At 64.4% G+C, this 21,727-nt stretch overlaps 1 protein-coding gene across 6 annotated transcripts in view; it reads left to right on the forward strand.

Moving 5' to 3' along the window:
- The window catches only part of KCNQ1 (potassium voltage-gated channel subfamily Q member 1), a 308,960-nt gene that overhangs the window by 255,707 nt on the left and 31,526 nt on the right, over positions 1-21,727 (forward strand). For 2 of the 6 annotated variants that reach the window (XM_059398838.1, XM_059398844.1), the window contains exons 16-17: positions 16,341-16,450; positions 17,416-17,474. The exons of 3 other annotated variants lie outside the window; for them this stretch is intronic. In XM_059398838.1, the coding sequence (XP_059254821.1) occupies positions 16,341-16,450; positions 17,416-17,474 (169 nt within the window). Of the gene's footprint in view, positions 1-16,340; positions 16,451-17,415; positions 17,475-18,158; positions 18,224-21,727 lie in introns of those variants that run through there. One more of the 6 variants, XM_059398860.1, reaches the window with a different exon arrangement.

Raw genomic sequence — 21,727 nt, forward strand, 5'->3', positions numbered from 1 at the left:
GGCATGAGAGTGGACCGGCCATCGGGCAGGGAGTAGTGCTCAGGGGCCAGTCCAGGAGTTCAAGCTCTGCTCTGACCCCGTGCGCTTCTGGGCCCGAGCCTCAGTTTCCCCAGCTACACCACGGCCTGCTGTTTCTGTGGCTGCGGCAGCGGCTGGGAATCATTCTGTCCTCCGCACCTCCCTCCCTCTGTCCTGGGCGTTTCCCTTCCGGTCTGCCCGGACGGTACTGCCCTGCCCCCACCCCTCTACCCCCACCCCTCCCCCCCACCCCTCCCACCGCCCACCACGAGGCCTCTCCTGAATGACTCTATTTATAGGCCGCAAATATTGGCCAGAAAGGAAATTTACATTTTTTTGAAAAAACGGAGCTCCGGTCCGCGTGAGCTTGCGTGCGTTGACCGAGAAAGGCCCGGGGCGGGGATCGGCGGGCAGAGACGGCGTGCCGGCCAGCAGGCGGTGGGCGGCGGCCCTTGGCCCCCCGCGAGCACGGTCGGCAGCACCCGCCGGGAGAGCCGGGGAGGGCAGGCCGTCCGCGGGGGCCCAGGCGTGAGGGCGGCCGGAGCCTCGTCTCTGAGGCGAACCCTGCCCAGCCGCCTTGGCCGACCTCAGAAAAACATGTATTTTGATCAAAATGGGCCCTTTTTTAAACTGGTCACCCTGCGGGTCAGGGCACAGCCTGCCCCCAGCCGGTCCTGCATATTAAGCAGTGGCTTGGTCACCACCAAAAATAGATGTCCCAGCCCGGAGGCAGGGCTGTCCCGCCGCCCAGAGAGGGGGCAGCCGGCCCAGGCCCCGGCGTGTGGGCCCCGACGGCCGGCCGTGGGGAGCCCGTGCCCGGCACTCTGGGGGCCACTGCCCGGCACAGGGTCCCGGGGCCAGGCCAGGGGCAGGATGTGAACGTCTGGGAGCATCCAGGGGTGGGACCTGGGTGTCGGCCATGGCGGCCCGGGCCTGGTAGGGCCCGAGTGTGGCCCTGGCCCACGGGGCGGGGTGGCAGGTGGACGCCAGCAGGTCCCCAACCGCAAAGCCACATGCAGCGGGCAGCGGGCGGCCTGCCCCCCGCACGGGCCTCCGGCACCCTCCGGCCTGGGGCTACCCTTCTCCTCGGAGGCCGAGTCCACAAAATGGCTGACGGGGCCCTCCAGGCCGGGCGCTAACGCAGGGAGTCGCCGCGCGGAGCTCGTGTTTATTTTGCCGAGCGAACGGCCTTTCGTTGCCCGGGTTCCGAGCGCTCCAGAGGCAGATGGAAATTTTTGTGGATTGAACACGGGGCTGAGGCGCGCTGGGCTGTTTGGGTTGGCAGCGCGCTGCCTCCCCACCCCGCTCCTCATCCGCGGCTCCCGCCCTCGTCACCCGAGCATCCATTCATGCCTCTGCTCCCCGTCCCCTCCCCCTTCCTCCACTCCCAGCCCTCGGCACCCGCCCGCCCTCCCCCTGTCTTGGGGCGGCACTGGGGGGGAAGGGGGCACGCTGGCCCAGAGCAGGGCAGCCTCGAGCCAACCCCCTCTACAAGTTGGGAAGAGCCTGCAGGATGAGGGAAGACGGAGCGGACAGGCCGGCTCCTTGGGGTCCTTTTCGGACTGGGGGCCCCTCTGACCTCCAGATCCCCCTCTGTGAAATGGGAGCCGTGGGACAGACAAGGCAGACAGTGTGTGGGGAAGCCCGTGGGTCCAGCGCCAGGAAAATGCTCAGCACACGAGGCCCGTCAAGGGGCCCGCTCCTGGGAAGGCAGAAGTCACCCAGGTAGCGTGAGAGGCTTTACATCTCCCTCCCACTCGGGAGAAACCCTCTGTGTCTAGGTGGGACCTGGGCCTGCTGATCGGCAGGAAAGACCTTGGGGACAAGGGAGCAAGGCGTGGGGTATTCTAGGCAGAGGGCACAGCCCGTACAAAGGCCCTGCGGTGGGGCCGTGCCTGGTCGTCCGAGCGGGAGGCAAGCAGCAGTGCGGCCTGACCCGTGGGTTGAGGAGGAGACTGGAGAGTGAGGGGTGCACAGGTAACGGGCTGGGCCGACCGTCAGGCCCTGGGAGCCACCAGAAGAACTGGGACGTCGCTGGGGGGAGGTGGGAGTCTTCAGGGCTGAGCAGGGCAGAGAGCAGACTCTCGTTTTTAGCGATGGTTCTTGGCTCATTGAGAAGAGCCCATACGGGGCAAGTGTGGCTGCAGGCGGACCTGCGGGGGCCAGTGCGCCCCCTCCCACCCCTCCGCTGTGCCCACTGCCACCACCCCCGCCCTGGGATACAGGCTGGTCAGCGTGCACAGCCCCCGCTCTGTTCCCCGCCGGCCAGGAGCCACAGGTCAGATCTCACACATAAAGAGCCATCTGTGTGGGCAGCGAGGTGGCCGGCCAGCCTGCCGCCCGCACAGGGACACTCTATCCAGCAGGGCCCACACACCCCCACCCTGCTGGGCCACCAGCACCCACCCCCCGGCAGGAGCTCCTCGGGGCGGTGTGAGGCCCTGGCCCGCATAACAGACATCCGGGCAACCCTCGTCACCTGGCCGCTCTCGGCCCCAAGAACCAGAGCAGTGAGGCCCAGCAGAGTGCCACTGGTCACAGGCTGGGCACCGCCGGCAACACACGGGGTCTTGGTTTTAAGGCTTTGTGACATTACCTTTTTCTAAGAAGGGTCGCATCCAGACACCAGGTGGAAATCATGTTAGCAGCTCCCCGAGAGTATCTTCTCAGCCCCGAACCATGTCCAGCACCCATGGGTGTCCTAGAAATTGAGACCCCTCTGGTCTGGACAGAGGGACTAGAAGTCACGGGAACAGTAAGTAGAGAAACCAGGAAAGGACGCGTCTCGAACCCCTGCAGGCGTGCGTGCGAGCTCCCGTTCCTTGTATGTCCGTTGAGCACCGACTACAAGCAGGGGTGGTCACCAGAGTGGGACGGGCTGATCTCTGCCCCGTGGAGCACACAGTCCAGCAGGCAGACTAGGGAGCACAGGGCCTGGAGCCGCAGGAGGGAATGAGGCGGGGGGCGGGGGGGAGCATGGGGTGGATGAGTGGCTGATGCAAAGGCCCTGGGGCCGGCGCTGGATGAGGCTGAGAGCAGGTGAGTTCTGCAGCCACCACCCTTTGAGCCATGTCTGTGCCACGCCTGTGCCACACCTGTCCCTCCCAAATTCCTCTCTCCTGGTGGTGGAAACTTGGGGAAGCCCACGTACTGCTCTCCTTTAAAGGCAAGAAGATGCCCCTGGGCAGGCAGAGGGCCCTGGGAAGGTGTGACTCATCACACCCTGGAGAGTGGCAGAGGGCAGGAGGGAGGGGCCAGGGTCACCTCCCACTCCCATGGCTGCTCGGCTCACCGGCACACAAGCCAGCTTACCATGCCCTGCCTCCGTCCTGCTGTCTGCTCTCTCTGCCCCCTGAGGGTGTCGTGGACTGGGTAGAAGCAGCTTACACAGGACGGGAGGCTCTGTGCCCTTTGCAGGGCTTCTCTGTGCTGGGGGCCGGAGGAGGAGCGAGTCCCGCCATCGAGGGTTGTGCCACTCGCTGGAGACACCACCGACAGGGCCTCGGAGGATTGGGTGGCCTGGCTTCTCTGTCCCCTTCCGTCTCCGTCTGTTCCCCAAACAGGAGTGGCACAGCCCAGCCAGCCTGCCTGTCTTTGCAGCAGCACCTGGGGACAGCCAGAGCTGAGAACCCTCAGGCACAGTTGGGCACCACAGTGCAGTCCCCTGGTCCAGGCCAGCTCCCCACCTGCCGGTCCACGCCACCCCAGTCCTGGCCAGCTCCAGCAGACCCTCAGACACTGCCACTGAGGTTCACCTGGGCTTTGACCAGAGTCATCAGAGGTCAGAGCACTGCCCTTCTCCTGCTGGCTTCAGGCTTCTTCTTGCCATGGTGACCCCCAGCCCCCCTGGCCTCAGAGCCAGCCACAAGGAAAACCACCGGATTTCTGAGTTCCATAAACCCCAGGGAGCCTCTCTCTCCCCCACTCAGGAACGTCCACGTGCCGGCGCCACCCAGCACAGCCACATGTGGCCACTGCCTCATCTTCTAGATGAGGAGATGCGTGATGGTCCCTGGGAGGCCCTGAGTGAGGACGCAGCCCAGCCCCCTGTCTGGCCCGCCCGTGGGCTCCCTACCCAAACCACACTTTGCACAATGACGGTCACTCTGCACTCGGCGGGTGAGCTGGGGAGACGCCCCCCGCCTTCCTCTCCCTGGGCCTTCCCAGCGTGTCCCTTCGTGGCCAGTCCCAGCCTGAGGAGCACCGCTTGTTCCCGGCTTTCTCCCCACTGGGTTTGCCATCACAGCCCTTTCCCACCACGGAGGAAGTGTCCCTCCAGCCTGTGGATCCCCAGCCCAGACTCAGGGCTGTCCGTCCCCCTGCCTCTGAGCTGAGGCCCCCCATAGTGGGCAGACTGAGGCCTGGGGCAACAGGCAGGCCTTGCAGGTTCCCTGGGAAGCTCAGGGCCTGTCCCTGTCCCCACACGAGCCCATGGCTGCACTGTCCCTACCCACAGCCCCTGACAGATGTGGCGGCAGCCGGACATGAGGACAGGTGCTGACCTGAGAGGCCTTCCTCTGGTAGTGAACGGTTCCTGTGTGGGGCCGGCTGGTGCCTGTCCCGGACCTTGCCCCTCAGGGCGTGGGAGAGTCTGCCGTGCCTGGCTGGTGGTGGGCGGTGGCACACCATCCCACGCGGCCATGTGGCACATTGTTCTGACCTCACCGGGGCTGTCCCCATCATCCTGGGATTTATGAGGACTCGGCCTGCAGCCCTGAGTCAGGCCATGCCAGGCAGGCCCAGAGAGGCTCGACAACACCTCCCCAGGGGGATCCGTGACTGCGGACGGTCCCTCTTCTCCTGCATCTCCCACTGGCAGGCAGGTGGGCAGAGCTCTGTGCCGAGGGCGAGTGCACACCAGGGATGGTCTGACGCTGGCTCCGGTCTCCCCCTAAAGCCCCCGCCCAGAGCACCCAGGGCTGAGCCAAACCCGCACCTGCTGCCCACACAGCCCAGCCTCGACCCTGGCCGCCCTCGGCCCTCCCACTGGGGCCCAAGCGGCCTCCCCCGCGCACCTGTGGCCACACTATGGCGTCTCAAAGGCTCTCCTTGCCCTGTCCGCAGGGCCAGCTCCCGTTCCTGCAGGCCTCCTCGGCTCTGGCCCTGCTCTCGGGCCCCGGTTTGCTTCTCACACCCAGTCTTCGCCTGTGCCGAGCCCAGCTCGGGGCGCTCTGTGCATGGGTGTGGGGTGAGCAGTGGGGGAGCCAGGGGCGCGTCTGCTGCCCGCTCTCCGTTCGGCCTCTCCCCGCCACCGTCAGAAGGGGTCACGGCCTAGGCAGCTCAGGCCACCCGCAGGTCCCCAGCGCTTACGTAGCCCGCAGAAGCCTTCCTCGGGCGCACGGCTGCGTCGCAGGCCCCCTCACCAGCCAGGGTCACCTTAAAAATAGCGTGGCGGGGTTCGCAGCAGCAGGCGACGCGTTTGGGCTAATTCATCGGTAACAGCAACTAATGCCACGTTCCCTAAAAAAAAAAAAAAAAAGGAATACCCTCTCTATTTCCTCATTAACATAATTGCAAACAGAACGAATCTTTCTTGATTTCATGTAAACAACAGCTTGAAATAGTTTATAATCCTTGCAGGTATCGAATTAAGTTCTTACTTATGGTCTGGAAATTAATTACCCTTGCAGCGAGACAAATGTGAAAACTGTGTATTTTTGACAAGAAAATTAAGCAGCTATTGGGGGAAATGTAACCTAATCGTCACCGAGAAAATTGTTTATAAATCGATGGCGCGTTGTCTGAGCCGTCGCCCCGCCGTCGGCGGGGGCCCGGGTGGCTTACGGGCTTGTGTTCGCCTCCTCTGGGGCTGGTTTGGGTGATTGTTGGGGTTGCAACAGAGGAGGGGTCAGAGGGGCTAAGAGCAGGGCAGGGAGGAGGGGAAGCCCACGGGAAGGGGTGAGGAGGGAGGGGAAGCGGGCACCGGATCGGCGACCACACAGCAGCAACAGGGACCCGACCCGGCGGAAGGAGGGAGCAGCTCCCTCAGGTCACTGGAAGGAGAGCTCCCGGGCGAGGGGCAGCACGACCAAAGGCCCTGGGGCAGAGCTGTGTCTGGAGCAGATGGGAGGCCGGGTGCCTGCACAGTGGTGCAGAAGAGGGGCTCGCGGACACGGGTGGCGGTCCGTGGTGGGCCAGAGCCTAGCGCGTGCGTGGGCTGCGCGTGTGTCCCCCCCCAGATGGCCGGAGGGCAAGTCCAGAGGAATGAGGTCACCCTGTCCTCAGGGGCTGGGTTGGAGCCGTTGGCACTCGCTCACCACGGTCTGTCCTGTGAGCGCCAGCCGGCACCACGGCTCTGTCCCCTGCGGTGTTCCCTCCTCCAGGAGTGGGATTTCTGCATCCACATCGCGAGGATTTACCAGACTTTCTCCGTGGTCAGAGACGTCCACAGCAGGAGTGAGGTCCCCAGGACAGGCCGTGGCAGGTGCACGGAGGGGTGTGGCTATGGGAAGCCACTCCAAGTTCCAGGGGCCCCGCCCCCCAGACCCTCACCCCCCATGCAGCCCCTCTCCATCTCCCCTGCCTTGGCCCCCACCTGGGCATTCCCCTGTGGTAGCCCCAGGGACGTGACATGCAGCCTGACAAGGTGGTGGGGAGGGGCCAGAGGGATCATGCCCGCTGGGGCGCAGCCTGTGGGGGCGGCTGGTGGGGCGGGCGGGGTGGGGTGGGGGCGCCGGAGCTGACGCCCGGCCTGGCTGGCATCATTTATGCCCGTGGGCACCTCAGTTTCCTCTGCCCTGAAGTGGGGGACGGGAACGGCCACAGGGCTGATGGGGGTTGGCACGCACCAGGTCGCACACCCAGAGCTGGTATGTAGCACACACCGGGGGCGACGGGCGAGCCCAGCTTTCCAGGCTGCGGAATAATGCAGCAGCGGCGCGTGGCAGAGAGCGGGCAGGCCCCGGACAGGAGGGGAGGGTCTGATGGGGTCGGTGCTCACGAGGCCATGACCATGGGACCAGACCCATGGCCGCCCAGTCTGGAGAACATTCCGGAAGGAGAGTGAAGGCAGGGGACCAGCAAGCCGCCCGGGGTGGTGCTGGCCAGGGGAAGGTCTGCGTGGCGCCAGAGCCGACCAGAGGCGGAAGCGACGGCCTGTGGTGCAGGCCTGGGGCGGGACCGGGTGGCGGCTCAGTGGCCTTGCCAGTGGCTGAGATGGGGTGGCACCGTTCGGGACTCTGGGGTCATGTGCTTGTCCACTCCAACAGGACACCCTGAAAGTCTCGTGGTGGAAACACATCAGGGGGCGCGCTCGGCGTTCCCCCAGGGCCCCTACACCCGCCTTCCCCCCAGACGGCAGCTTCCCGTCATGCCAGCCGGCCCATCGGATTGGTCAGCGCGTGCTGCTGTAACAAGCACCGCAGACCAGGCGGCCTGAGCCGTGGACCTTCGGTGCCCACACCTCTGCAGACCGCTGGTGCATGGTCACAGCCGGGCACAGCCATCTGGTGAGGACGCTTCCCGGCTACGGACCGCCACCTCCTGACGGTCCGCACCCAGCCTCCTCTGGGCGCGAGGACGCCCGTGGACCCCAGCCGCACCTCGCCCTCATTACGCCTCCAGGTGTCCAGATGCGGTCCCCGGGGCAAGGCTCAGCATGTGGATTTGGGGGGACACAGTTCGGTCCGTCACACACACCCACCGCTGGGCACCCGAGCGCGGAGCCCGGCATCACCCCAAGCTCCTCCCACAAGTGAGGCGCAGGGACCACAAGCAGGAGGTTAGGGAGGGAGAACTGGGGGCCCTTGGGTCATGCCCGTGGGCCAGGTCAGTGCAGCCCAGCCCTGTATGCGGTGAGCAAACCCGCGTTCGGGTGGCTCCCCGTCTGCCAGTGACCTCAGAAGCCCCCGCCCGCAGGCCCGTCGCCAGGAACAGAGGGAGCCCGCAGCGGGGTCTTGGCCTTCATTCGCCTCCGTGGTCAGGAGGGTGGGAAGCTGCGGGGTCAGGCGTGAGACCCCGCCCTCCTGCTCCCCAGCTGCAGGACCCCGCCCCGGTGGGCCTCCCTGTGCCTGCCTATCCTCGCTGGAAATCCAGGATGAACCCCGGCCCCCACTGCTCTGAGGTGGGCCCCCGGGGGCCCGTGGGAAGAACGATGCTGACCCTGAGGAGGCACGTGCCCAAGCCCGCAGGTCCGTGTGCGGACCATCTGGGGACCGGGACAGCGCTGGCAAGGTGGCCTGACCTCCACCCTTCTCAGTGGGGACCGGGCCCCCTGGAGCCCCACCCGGCACTGGGGTCTGGGGTGGGGTTCGGTCTCGGCTCTCAGCAACTCCCTCCTGCCACTTCCAGACCCCAGACAGCTCCTCCGTCTCCCACGAACTAGCCTTGGGACATGGGCAGCCCATGCCTCTCTCTGAGCCTCTGTGTTCCCACTGAGACAATGGGGCGATGAGAGACCCCAGCTCAGAAGAAGCAGGGGGTTCAGTGGGATGGTCCATGTTCAGCTTGAGGGCGGGCCAGGGAGGGAATTTTGCTCTTACTGCTATAAGGGGGGTTCAGCCGGTGATGGGGCGGCCCTGTGACCAGCAGCCCAAGAGTGCTGAACCACTCCCTGGCCTTGGGGAAGGCTCTGTGGAGCCTTCTAGACTGCCCAGGCAACTAAGGAGAAGAGGAAGACAGCGGGCTCTGACCTGGCCCCCGCCCCTGGTCAGCGGGACCTGGGAAACATCACAGCCTCCCAGACCGGGTCAGTGTGATTCACCATCTTGAGGGGCCAGCCCTGGAATGGAGCCCCCCTTGCATGCCGGCGGCCGCTCATTCATTAAAGCCATGCCTGAGCTGGGTCCATTGAACCCCCAGCCACCCCTCTGGGGCCCTGGCCCCATCTCCATGCCCTCTCATTGAGGTCTGTCCTCTGGGGTTGGTGGCTTTGGCAGCCCTCCTACCTAAAGGGACCAGAGCGTGGCCGCTGGAGTCCCCAGGAAGTGAGGACAGCCCTGGTGGAGGCCGACCCCCCCCCCCCAGTGCAGCACTTTCCAGGGGACAGAGGGGTGTGGAGGCTCCAGGTCCAGCAAGTGGGGCTTTGCAGAGGGAGGGGAACACAGAGAGGATTGTCTATGGAAGCCTGTGGGCTGGAAACAGTGAGGCCGGAGCTGGCTCCCCAGCTCTTCCCCTGCAGGACGGGGTCCCCATCCACCCAGGCCCCCCGCAACAGGCCCCAGCAGCAGGGCCCAGGAAGCCCCCAGCCCTTCTGGCAGAGCCTCAGCACGGCCCATGTTGGCCCGGCTCCCCGCCCATGGCCAGGGGTGGGCTAGGCAGTCCTCTGGGCTCGTTGGCTCCGTGTAGCCGCCCCTGGGCCCCCCTGACCTCAGTTCGTCCATGAGACCCCCTGGGACACGCCCTGCCCCAGCCATGCTCCATGAGCAGAAAGTGGGCGGGCAGCACAGTCCTTATGTGAGCTGGGCTTTGGGGCACCTGCCTCGCAGCCCCCTCAGACCTGGAGGCTGAGACGGGACAGAGGGGGCAGAGAGGCCAGCAGCCCCGACCCCAGCCAGGGCCCCGTGCCGGACACACCCAGGGTCCGACGTGGCCATGCAGGAGGATTCTGGGGCTGCCTGAGCCGATCGCAGAGAACTAAACAGTGTCCACGAGTCGAGCGGGGCCTCCGAGGGGCCGCGTTAGCCTGCGCGGAGCGAGGGCTTGGCTAGGCAGCAGCACTCCTGGCCAAGGGTCAGCCTCAGCCAAGGCGGGGATGGGCCGGGGTGGGAGCCCGGCCTGCAAGCCCTACCGGCAGGGCTGGGAGAGGGGAGCCCAGCTGTGTGTGGGTGGGGCGTTGTCTGCCGAGGGCTCCGGGCTCCTTGTGCAAAACACGTTCTCAAGCCAGAGGGGCTGCAGGGACCCCGCACGCTGGAGACGCACCTCAGTCCCCAGGAGCTCTTACGGCACCCTGGGCTGTGGTCGGGAGCCACAGCGGGTGGACCCCCCCACCCCCACCCACCTCACCCCTGCAGGCAGAGCTGATGAGGAGGTGGGCATGTTGGGGGAGAGGCTGTGTGCTAGGGTTGGGGAGGGGGTTCGGAGCAGCCTGCCGGGACTGGGGCACGCACGCCTGGACCTGTGCCCTCTGCAGCTCTGCTGCCGGCCCCTCTCCTGCCTGCCTGCCGCGGCCTGCCCCCCAAATGCCCGGACTGCCACCTGCCCAGACCTGCCCCAGGAGCTCCCAGGGCCCTTTTTTCTCTCAGCCACCTCCCCTGCTCCTCTCTCGGCCTCTCTCCTACCCTCCCGCCCCTAGCTCAGCCCCACCCGCCCCTGTAGTCCTGCCTTACAGTCTCATGGGTACCCGGGACACTCAGGAGCCCCGTGACTGCCACTGGCGCCGGCTGCCAAGCCCACAGCCCCAAGGTCAGTGGCCAGCCCGGGGTGTGAAGCCACTTTGGGTCCTCTGCTGTGACCCCTGGCAGGGCCCATTCGTTTCAACCCCCAGACCCGTGCAAGGCAGAGCCACAAGTTGCTGGGGGCCAAGGGGCAGGCCAGAGGGGGCAGGTGCCCTGCCCGCCGTGGTGTTGTGGGCACCCCTGCGTGCGGAAAGAACCAGGAACTGCTTCTGCATCTCAAGTTGGAGGTGTTTCAGGGGTCGCTCGGTTCTCCACGATAGCCGATAGCCAGTCGGAAGAGAAGGCGGGCAGGTGCCCTGTTCCCAGCGCGCCCAGCACCGGCTCTCCACCCCACCCACAGATGCGACTCCTCTCCGACATCGGCCTCCGTGAAGTCACCTTGTGAGAGGGAACTGGGGCTTGGAGCGCTCCGGCACCCCGGGGTCACGCTGCCCACAGGGTGACCCGTTCGCTGAGCACCGAGAGTGGCAGGCACGGTGGCACAGTGGTGCTGAGGGGACGGTGGGCACTCACGCCCGCAGCAGAGCCATGTGCCCCTGGCAGACGGGCAGGGTGCAGATAGCCGTGCCCACCTCGGGCTCAGGCCTTGGGCTTGTGTGGCCCTGGAGCAAAGCACTGGGGGGCTTTTCTGGGGTGCCAGATGGAGCCGGAGCTCCCGGGGAGAACAAGGAAATGAGGAAGGCGGTATGATTTCTGGGGGGGCAGCCAGGGGTCGGGGCTGCCCTTCCCAGTCAGAGCGGCGAGCCGCCATCCACGTCCTGGTCACGGCTCTTAGACGGGTGGGACCAGCCTCACCTGGGAGCCTGACGCCACACCCCCAGCGCCAGGTGCCCTGATTGCCTCCGGTGCAGCAGGCACCACCACCCTTCCATGGTCCTCGAGGACGCCTGGGCGCACAGCCTCATAGCTCTGAGCCACACGGTAGGCTTTGTCCCCAACCCGCAGGGCTTTTTGCAGGGGACCAGTGATAACGCTTTGCACCGGGGAGACTGGGCAGCATCACAAACCAGATAGGACGTTGGTGACACCAGCTGTTTGGGGGGAAAATTTAAGCTACTGCATCACTGTAGGGACACGAGCGAGACACCGAAGGTGATGAGGCCGTAGATGCAAAATCGAAACCGTTGTAAAGGCACAAGTGGGAAGAAGGTGTGAGTAGCCAGCCCACAGGCAGCAGACAGTGGGGGCCTTCATCCAGCTCTGCTATGGGGCGAAGAGCCGGAAACAGGGAGCCAGGCTGCCCCGCTATGCCCCTCCCTGCCAGACCCTTCCCACCAAAAACCGCAGGTGACGATGGAAAGATGTTTTTTAGTAAAAAAGCATAAAGGGGGTGTCCAAGAACTGGAAGGAGGGTTCACAAAATGAAGGGTCACAAAGACTGAAAAGAGGCTTCACTGCTTCTGTCCTCAAAGACAGGGCTGGTCAACCACAGCCTGGAGGTCTGATCCGGCCCCCGAACTGCTTCTCTAAATAAAGTTTTATTAGAACACAGCCATGCCCACTCATGTAGGATCCACATCTGGCCACCCTCCCGAGGCAACGGCAGAGCCCAGGAGCCATAACAGAGACCATGAGACCCTCAACACCTAAGATATTTGCCACCTGGCCCTTGACAGAAAAGCTCGCAAACCCTCGGTCTAAAAACCTAAATGGAGAGATGCGAGGTCAGCAAAAATGAATGTGAGTTCTGTGCTGGTGACGCCCAGACGAGATGGGCCTAGACTCTGGTGCCCCTTCCAGAAAGTGTTCCGATGACGTGGGTCAGACTGCAGCTCTCACTGTGACCCTGTCACCGTCCGCTCAGGCGTCTGCCCCAAAAACAGATCCGAGGTGACCCAAACACCAGTTGAAGCAAACCGGCCGATCACAGTCTTGTTTTAACAGTGAAACATCAGAAACGGACCGCCCGGCCGACTTTCGAGCAGGGGGGACGGTGTGATGCTTCCAGGGACCTGGGAGAAGGCCCGGTGTACAAGGTGACTCGGAGACGAACAGGGCACCGCCCGGTCCCCGCGGGCAGTGTACGTGTGTGCGAGTCGAACACCACCTCGCAGGAGCATGGGCTGTGCCTGCCGTCGGTCTCCTGGGGGTGGGCCTCCAGCTGCACGTTTGAGGAGATTTTTCTCTATTTTCCAAAACGTTCCGTCCTGAGTGGTTCTTGTTCCAACAAGGGGGGAAGGGGAAGCAGGAAGCGTGGAGGGGAAGAGAGTCTGAGGGTCTGGGCCACCTTGTCTGGGAAGCACGGTGACCCCGAGCTGGGCTGGGGGACCTGGGACCCGCTCGACCCTCTCGTCCAGGCTGGGTCAGTGGCCAGGCACCGGGACCTTGCCGCTCTGCTTGCTGGGAGCCACTGGGAAGACTGTGCCTCGTGTAGGGTGGGCAGGGTGTCTCCCCGGGGCTCCCTCTCCGGACCCACTCCCAGCCTGCCTGCCGGCCGCACACCCCAACCCATTCCCTCAGTGGGCTGGGCAGCCTCGGGCCACTGCCGGGGGCACAGTGAGGCTCGGGGCCCCCTTCGAGGTCACTCCCCGAGTTGGGGCTCCTCGTGATGCCCTCCCCAGCCCCGGCTCCCCATTTAGAGACGGGGGAGCGGCCCAGAGGCAGAGGGACCCAGCCAAGTGGCCGCTCGGGCCGGGCGCGAGAGAGTCGCGGCTCTTCCCAGAAGCGTCAACATTTCCTTGTCACAAAATGAACTAAATGCGACAGTGAACGGGGGGGACGGGGGGCGGGGGGGGCAGTTTTTAAATTGCCGCTTTGAGCCATTTGGAAGTCTGCTAATTATTCTCTTGGGGAAAGAAATGCAGGTTCATTATTATAATGAGCTTTGGGCAAATATTTCATCGAGTTTGACGAGCTGCCGCGGCCGGCCCGGAGGAGCCCGGCCTCCCTCTGAAAGGCCTCCCGCCCGCCCCGGAGCTAATTGGCCCGGGGGCCTCGCTGTGCTGTTTGCACTCGCTCATGAAAGGCCCCCGCTTTGATGTCGGGGACCAGATAAGGAGGGCCGCGGGGACCGCGCGGGAGAGGGTTCGAGCCGCCCGCCGGCCAGGCCTCCCCGCCGCCTGCTCTGGGCCCCGGGCCAAGGCGACGTCATGAGGTAACTGCACAGGCCGTGCCGCCTGAAAAAATATGCTTTTGTTTCACTAAGAAATCTCTCCCTGGAACACGCCCCGCAGGCCCTCGGCCCTCCTTGGGCCGGCCACCGCCGGGCGGGGCCCTCCTGCTCCGCACCGGGCACGGCGGCCTGCCCGGGACGCGTGGCCTCGAGGCAGGCCCGGCGCGGCCCAGTGCGGTCCCCTGACGGAGCTCGTCCCAGACCTGCCCGGAGCCCCGGCCTCCCCGAGCTCCGGGACTCCCCAGGACCCCCCCAGTCTTCCCGGCCCCCCTTCCTGTCACCCCACCCAACTCTCTCCCGTCCTCTTCAGCGACTCCCCCCACATGCGGGCCTCAGTGACCTCTCTCTGCCCCCTTTCTCGGCCGCCCTCAGGGGCCGCCCAGCTGGGGCGGGGGCAGACCAGGATGTGGGGTGACCGCGCCGCCCCTCGCGTCTTGGGTCTCCTGGCGACAGCCCACCCCACCGCCTCGCCCGCCTCTGTCTCTGCGGTCCCCTGCCTTCAGGAGGCCCGGAGGACGGCGGCCCTGCCTTCCGGAGCGCAGAGAGCAGCCCGGCCACCCACCTCCGGGTCTGCGGCGCCACTGCTGCCCCAGCCCGTGCGCCTCCCCCATCGCCATCCCGAAGCCTCCTTCCCGGGCCTCCCCAGCTCCCCGAAGCGCCGCCATCTCGCCTGTCGGGGGCGCGAGTGGCATTCCCAGCAGAGAAGGCCGGGTGCGGACCCTTGCCTCCCCGCTTCCTAGCGGCGTGACCCCAGGCCCCCCACGCGGCCCCTCTGAGCCTTGGCTTCTACGTCTGTAAGGAGGAGACGGGGGGGGGGGGGGTGTGGGGGACACGGACTCCGGGCCCCGGGCCAGGGTTACCTGCAGCCCTGTCTGCGCTGCACCTGGCCAGGCGCCCGGCACGTGGCAAGGTGGAAGCTCTCGGCTCCCGCCCCCTCTTGTGGGCACCACTGTGGGCACTGTTGTGGGTTTGTCTTCCCCGCCCCCTGCCAAGCGCCAGACAGAGGTTGGACGCCATCTGCCTGGGGCCTCGAGAGCCTGGTGGGCTGCGGCTTGAGGCGACCGTCTCCAGGCTGACCCGGCGTCCGCCGCCCCTGCCCAAGCTCCTCACCGGTCCCAGGCAGGGAATGTGCCGCCGCTGCTGGGGGACAGGACGGCGCCCCTGGCCTGACGGGGCTGCCCCCGATCAGAAACACCAGACCCAGATACCGACCGCGCAGGAGCGGAGCAGGGCATGGGGACAGGGCCGGAGGACCGGGGGAGACCTCCGAGGGAGGGGTGCCTGAAACTAGCTCTCCGGGTTGCTATGAATTTCCGGTTTCAGTGCGGGCCTGACGAGGAGGAAACAGAAAGACCCTAATTTCTTCATAAATGACAGTCACTAATTTCATTCAACGAAAGTGTTCAGATAGATGTTTTAGGTCTACTTGAATGTCTAGAAAATTCAAACAGCACAGAAAGGTCCAAAACCAAAAGTGAAAACCTCCAGAGCTTCCCTTCTGTCCCTGAGCATAACCCTTGTTATCTCAGAAACACCCATCTTTAATGTGAGGGGCCGCGTCTGAGACACGGGGGTGCATGTTGCCCAGAAAACAACAGTGGGAGAAGACGTAGTCGCTAAATGGGTGTGTGGCTGAAGGGTGGGGCTGGACATACGCGCGCGTGTGCGTGGACGGATGGCAGGATGGGGGACAGACAGCCAGAAATTATTATAAATACGGTAGTGCTACTTCTGATTCATTCATTTTTCTCAACAAAGAAAAGAGTGAAATCAAAAAGTGCTGAATGTAGATGAACGTTTCTTCACCAAAGGAGACGCTCATTTCTAAACATCACTTTCAGGTCTGGGGGCAGGGGAGCATCCTAAAATGTGGGAAGTAGGAGTCCTTGTGGGTTCTGTGGTCTTTCAACGTCACGTGGTGGTGAGCGAGGCTGAGACCCGGCCCGCCTCGCTGCCTCCCGCGTGAGTCGTGTCCGTGTTGTGGTCAGGACCACTAGCCCTGGCCAGGCCCTACTCCCCGCCACGGGTTTACCTTGATTCCGCGTTAAGATGGCGTCGGGCTCACCTGCCGCCCACTCCTCTGTACTTTATTTCAGTTCTGATGACTCTCTTGGTTAGACAGATTTCTTCCTCGAGGGGTCAGCTCTGGAGGGTCCCGCAGACCTTGCTGTCCTTCTCCCCTTGTCCCCTCCACGTGCCCAGATCCAGGCTGCTGTCCTGCCTCTCGGCCGCCCGCCCCCACCCCGCCGTGTCCTGGCCCTGTTCCCTTCGGATCCCGCCTTCTTTCCTACTCCAATCGGGGCTTGTCCTCCTGAAGCCTCCTGGCTAGCATCAGCCTAGAACTTGCCTTCAGGACGATCCCAGGTGGGACTTCCTGTCCCTAGATCGTGTGGCTTCCCAGGAAGAGACGCGTAGCGTGGAAGGCAAGCATTCTGAGTGCTCAGCATATCCGGAAATAGCTTCACTCAATCCTCGTGCCTGTCGGTAGTTGAACCAGGTGTAGAACTGCAAGTTTTCGTGCAGGCCCATCCCGAGGTCTTCTGGCCTCCAGACTTTGTGTGCTACCTCTCCTGCCTGCCTTAGCCCCAAGAATCCCCTTGCTCTGTTCCCTGGAATTCGTCTGTATCTACATCCTAGCCTGGGGGGCTGCCTTTCCCAGCGAGGTTCCCTCGTGGCCGACTTTGTCCACCGAGGGTGTGTAGTATCCGGCGGACCCTCTGGGGACTTGAGTCCTTGAATGCCAGAAGGTTCTCTTTATTATTTCTGACCGTGTTCTTCATGACATATCCTTGTTATCTCTTCTGAATTCCTCTTAACCAGAGGGAAGACATTTTAAATGAATCTTCGATGTCTCTTTCTCTCTTTTCTACTTGTAGGATTATGTCCTCGACCTTGCCCTGCTCGGTGACGTTGCATCGGCCGCCCTGTCTCCAGTGTCCTGTCCTCTTGCTCTCTCCCATTGGGGGTCTGCTCCTGCCCTTGCCTGGTGGGTGTAACAGTTTCTGGAATCTTTCCGGGGATTCCAGATACATTTTCACATCTTGAGATCACCTCGCTTCCTGATCCTCTGTCTCTGGTCAGCCTGGCCTCTCTTTCATGTTCCGAGCGTTTTCAGATGTTTGCTCGGGGTCCGAGCGCGGATGGGCTTGCTGGCATTAAGCTGTGTCAGCTGTGATGGGTGGGGTACCAGCCACTGCCCTGACAGACACCATGTGTCCCTGTGTGGGGGGCTCTGGTTCCGAGGGCTTGTCTGGAAGCACGGGGCTGGCGGCTGGGAGCCCACGGGGAGACACGCCCGTGTGGCAAAGGGATAGGTGAGAACCTCCCCCCCCCCCGCCCTGTGTCCCCACTCCCCCCTCGGTGCTGCAGGCAGTTTCTCAGCATGGCATTTGGTGGGCCTGGCCTCGGCACGACCCCGGCCCCCGGCTCACCAGGATGTCTCTGTCCCATACCACATACTTCGGTTGTGCCACAGCCTGGCCAGGGGACCCCCCTGCCGTCACACCGTGCCCCCCTCCCGCACGGCTGGTGGGAAGCCCCTGAGCCCGAGACCTTCTCCCCTCGGGTGGAGTCAGCCCGAGGCACATGGCCCGTCATCCCCAGGGATCCCGGCCAGGGTGATCTGCCGTCTGGGGTCTGGGCAGCTAGCCTCTCGCCCTCTGTCAGGCTATGGTTCTGGGGACACCTGCCCAGACTCCCCCAGGGCAGGGAGGATTAAATGCAGAGCCCTTCCCATGGTGAAGCCCTTCCCATGGCGCCCAGCCCGTCGGCGCGAGCTGCCACCGGCTACGGCGTCTGTGGGACCGCACAGGGCAGGGCGGAGGCCTCCTGAGTCTGTCCTACCTTCTGCTTCCGGGGTGGCAGGGCTGCTGGGAGGACCGGAAGGGGCAGCTTGGCGGCAGTGGGAGAGGTCGCGTTGCTGAGACTGTCGTCCTGTCTGTAACGTAACAGGGAGCGGAGAGGGTCCACGGTACCTGGAGACGAGGGAGCTCTCGCCGAGGCCACTGTCGGTGAGGCCACGTCACCACCATCAGATTTCACGCAGGCGCCCGCAGGGGTGCTGGTGCTCGCCAGGGCCACAAGAACATGCCATGAGTCAGGGTCTCTCGTCCCCATGGGCTGGTGGGCAGGCCGGACTCATTCTCACCATGATGCAGAGGCGCCCACTCTCTCCGCCAGGGTCACTTGGCCAGCGCACGGCCCCGCCCACCTCTCAGTCCCCAACAGCCCCCTCCCAAGTTCCCAGCCCCGACTCTTGGGCCCGGGGGTTCTGGCAGCGGGGGTTCCAGCCCCAGCCTTGCCTCTGACCTGTAGTGCCACCTCATGCAGGTTGAGGGTTCTAGCCTCAGTTTCCTTACCTGCAGAATGGGGACGAGTCATGCCAAGTCCCAGTGGTGGTCCTGGCACGGGAGGGGCCGTGCAGACCTGTGCACTGTCCCATGGGTGGCTGCAGGGGCAGGTGTCGCCTCGGAGCCCTCCCAGCTCAACGCCCAGCAGCAGCACGGGCCAGTCCCAGGTGAACCCCGCATCCAGCCCCACGGGCCCACCACGCTCCTTCCCCGCTGCCCCTCAGCCTGCCCCGCAGGCCCCCGCTGTGTCAACCCCTCCTTAGGGAAGCCGAATCGGGCAGTCTCACCCCTGCACTGAGCCCTCACCCAGAAATCTGGTCCTGAAACCCAACTTTCGATTTCAAGAAATAGAAACTCACCCCAAAACTGCCAGCATGAGGAAGGCGACGTGCTGACTCCCATACCAGCCAAGTCCCAGAGAGAAGTGGCTTCAGGTGTGTCTGGATCCAGGGCTCAGAGGTGCGGAAGGCGGCGAAGGGCTTTCAACAGCCCATGGGCCACGTTGGGTGGCAGGCCCGTGGCTCGGGGCTGCTGTCTGAGCGGGGCGGTGCAGGATTTCCAGGCCTGGAGGTCGGAGGGAAGGTGGCCAGGGGACTGTGGTTGGAATTCCTCCCTGGGACCGGCCTGCCCGAGGGAGATCGGGAAGCCTCCTCCGCTGGCCAGCAGTAGGGGCGCGGGGGCTGAGACTTTCTGACCCAGTGGGCTCCGCGGGACCCGAGAAGGGCAGAGGGAAGTGAGGAGTGTGGGCTGGCCCACGGGGACCCCGTCCCCAGCGCTGCTCTGAAGGGGGAACCGAAAAGCCAGGCCAGTCCCCGCAGCAGGGAGACGGGGCCGCACCCCGAAAGCAGGCCTCGTAGCCCAGGGACCGCTGGGGGCCCCAAGTCCGGAAGCCCCTCCCGAGCCACAGGGCCTCCGAGAAGGTCACCAGTTCTAGCAAAAGAGGGAAAAAATGTAGGACACCTCGGATGAATGAGGGTTTTTGTGTAAGTGTATTCCCAGATATTTCCTACGACATTTTATGCTAAAGAAAAGGTCATGGTTTATCTAAAAATCCCAATTTTTAGCTGCGCATCCTGCAGTACCTCCAGCACCCCTACTCTGGAGGGTCTCCAAACCCCTCTGGGCCTCACCCCTGCCTCGGTGTAAGACACCCCGCCCTAGGGTTAGAGCAGGACCCTGGAGTGTGAGCAGCCTGCGCAGGCCTGCACACACACACGGATCCAGTGCACGGACTTCCTCCCTCCCCCTCCTCCCCCCTCCCCCCTCCCCCTTCTCTTCATCCCTCCTGGTGATCTGGGACGGGGACGAGGGCTCTGTTCCCAGCCCCACCCTGACAGCAGGACCAGGCCCCAGCTCCTTGCTGCCCGTCTGGCTGCCTGCCACACCGGGACATACACAACTGTCCTATCGGCAAAAACAGGCCCTATTTGCACACGGGGTCTGGACTGTCCGTGGGGAGGGAGACCCCACACATACCCACAGGGGTCCTGAGTCCCGGACTGCAGAGGCCAGGGCATTGGGGGCCATGTCCTTGGCCCCAGTGAGGGACTCGCTGCTGTTTATGCCCTGTGGAGTGGCCCTCGGGCACGTGGCTCCTGGCTCTGCTGGGGGAACACGGCAGGACCCAAAGCCTAGTGCCCCCACAGTGAACTCCTTGTCTGTTGGGCTAGCCGTCCACAGAGGTGAGGGGCTGCTGCATGTCCAGTGTCCCTGTAATGTCCAAAGGGCAGAGATGCCCAGGAGGAGGAAATCACCTGAGCTGTGGGTACCCAGGGAGGGCTGCCTGGAAGAGGCGGGCCCTGAGGTCAGTCAGGTTCACTGTAGCCCTGCAGGGGGGGTTCACCAAGGTCAGTTGAAGCTGAGAAGACGGAGGTATGGAAAGAGGGAGGGAAGACACCCGGGGGCACGGGCCCTAAGTAGCGGGGAAGGGACCGCAGACCCAGCCTCCTTCCACGGCAGCCTCTGCCAGGGCCGGAAGGGCATTTCCGGCTGGCGGGAACAGCATGTACACATGCAGCCTTCCTTCCCAAAGATGAGGGCCGGCCCATCCCAAGGGGCGCCGGCCTTCCCTCTCCCCCCGACATTCCTGTCTCCGCGCAGTGGCCAGAGGGACGTTTCAAACATAAACCAGACCATGCGCTCCCTGCCTAAAGCCCCTTCTTCCTGGAATGCAATCCAGGCGCCTTTCCACGGCCCATGGGCCCCACAGCCTCACACGGCCCTCCTAGCCTTACCTGCCGGAAGCTCCCGTGTGGCCCGCCAGCCTCCAGGGGACTTGTCCTAGGCCCCTCGGCCCATGCAAAGGGTACTCTGGAGCTGGACCATGGCCGGCCAGCCACGCAGTCCCACCTGGGGCCGCAGGTCGCTCCTGCTTCTCTCCCAACCGATACCCTGATCCCTGCGCCACCTTTGGGTCTCTGACCCCAGAGCCCTGGCTGGGGTGGCCGGCTCCCCACCAGGAACAGAAGTCCCGCCATGTCAGGGCTGGTGTGGACCTGTCCCTCCCAAAGCCCTGTGCCTGGACCAGAGCCTGGCATGCAGAAAGTGCTGGGCCAAGTCTGTGGTGGCCCTGCTGTCCGGATGAACTGACCACAAACAAAGGCCAAGCCAAGCCCCACCGTCGTCTCCCTGTCGGTGCAGGTCAGAGGGGCAGGCAGGAGCAGACGGCATCTACCCCAGCTCACCAGCGCCCAGGAAGTTCAGTGGGGGCTCTGACCACCCCGTAAATGCCACTTCAAGCCCACACGATCCCAGGACGCCAGCACGGGCCCAGCCCCCATCGGTGGCCGCCGTGTTCCACACCCGCTGGGCCAAGACCAGGTGCTTCCGCTTCCTCTCCCCAGGCCGCCCGCCTCGGGTGCTGGCCTTCTCAGCAGATGGCCCCACGCACAACATCACCCAAGACCCTGAGAGCCCCCTCTCCATCCACCCCATACCTGGTCACCGAGCCCTGACCCCACCACCAGGGCCCGTCCCCGTAATCTCCTCTGATCTGGGGCCATTCGGCCTCGTGGGGTGTGTCCCCTGCGGAGAGAGGCGGGGGCTCAAGAGACAGAGACGGAGTAGAGCATCTTGGTCCTGGTCTGTTTTTAGCTGGTGGCGACTGTCCCTCCAGAGGCCAGTGGCTGCGTCCTCAAGGCCTTTTGATCGTCTTGCCATTGCTACGAGATACCCGGGAGGCGGCTGCGCACTGCTGACAGAAAGAGGGAAAGCGGGCACTCGGGCCCGCGGCAGGGGCGGGGCGGGGTGGACAGAGGGACGGACTGGGATGGTGGAGGGATGGACAGCCGGGGAGTGGGTGGGCGGAGGGTTGGACGGACTAATGGGATGACGCAGTGGAAGGGTGGATGGTAGGTGGTGAGTTGGTGGGTGGACGGACGGATGGACAGATGGACGGACGGGCGGAGGGGACGGGGCGGTGGAGCGAGGTAGGTAGGTGGGTGGATGGATGCGTCGTGGACAGGACGGAAGACGGACAGAGGGGAGGGAGGTAGGGAGCGCGCAGACCGGCAGTCTCGGTGGAGAGATTCGAGCAAGGACCCCTCAGAGCAGGACTGTGTGGGCCTCGAGCCCTCAAGGCTGGCTTCCCTCCCTGTTCCATGCACCTCAGAGCAAACAAGTCTGTCATCCTGCCAAGGCCTACGTGTTGAGCCATATCCCTTCGGGACTCTTCCCCGCTCGTGAGAAGGTGCTCCGCATCTGCTTCCTGGCCTGCCTGACCCCCTGCGTCCGGGGCCGCCGTGGGGAGAAAGTGTGTCGAGTCTGCAGCTCTGGCTCGCGCACAGCCGCACAGGGGCCCCCGTGGGGCCCTGGGCTCCGTGAGGGGCCCGATGTGCGTCGCTAGGTTCCAAGGAGACAGGCTGGGGCCCTTCTCCTGGCCCAGAGTCAAAGGAGGTCTTAGAGCTCCTCCTCCT

This window comes from Mustela nigripes, chromosome 1 (assembly GCF_022355385.1).
Source record: "Mustela nigripes isolate SB6536 chromosome 1, MUSNIG.SB6536, whole genome shotgun sequence".
Classification (NCBI taxonomy): Eukaryota; Metazoa; Chordata; class Mammalia; order Carnivora; family Mustelidae; genus Mustela; species Mustela nigripes.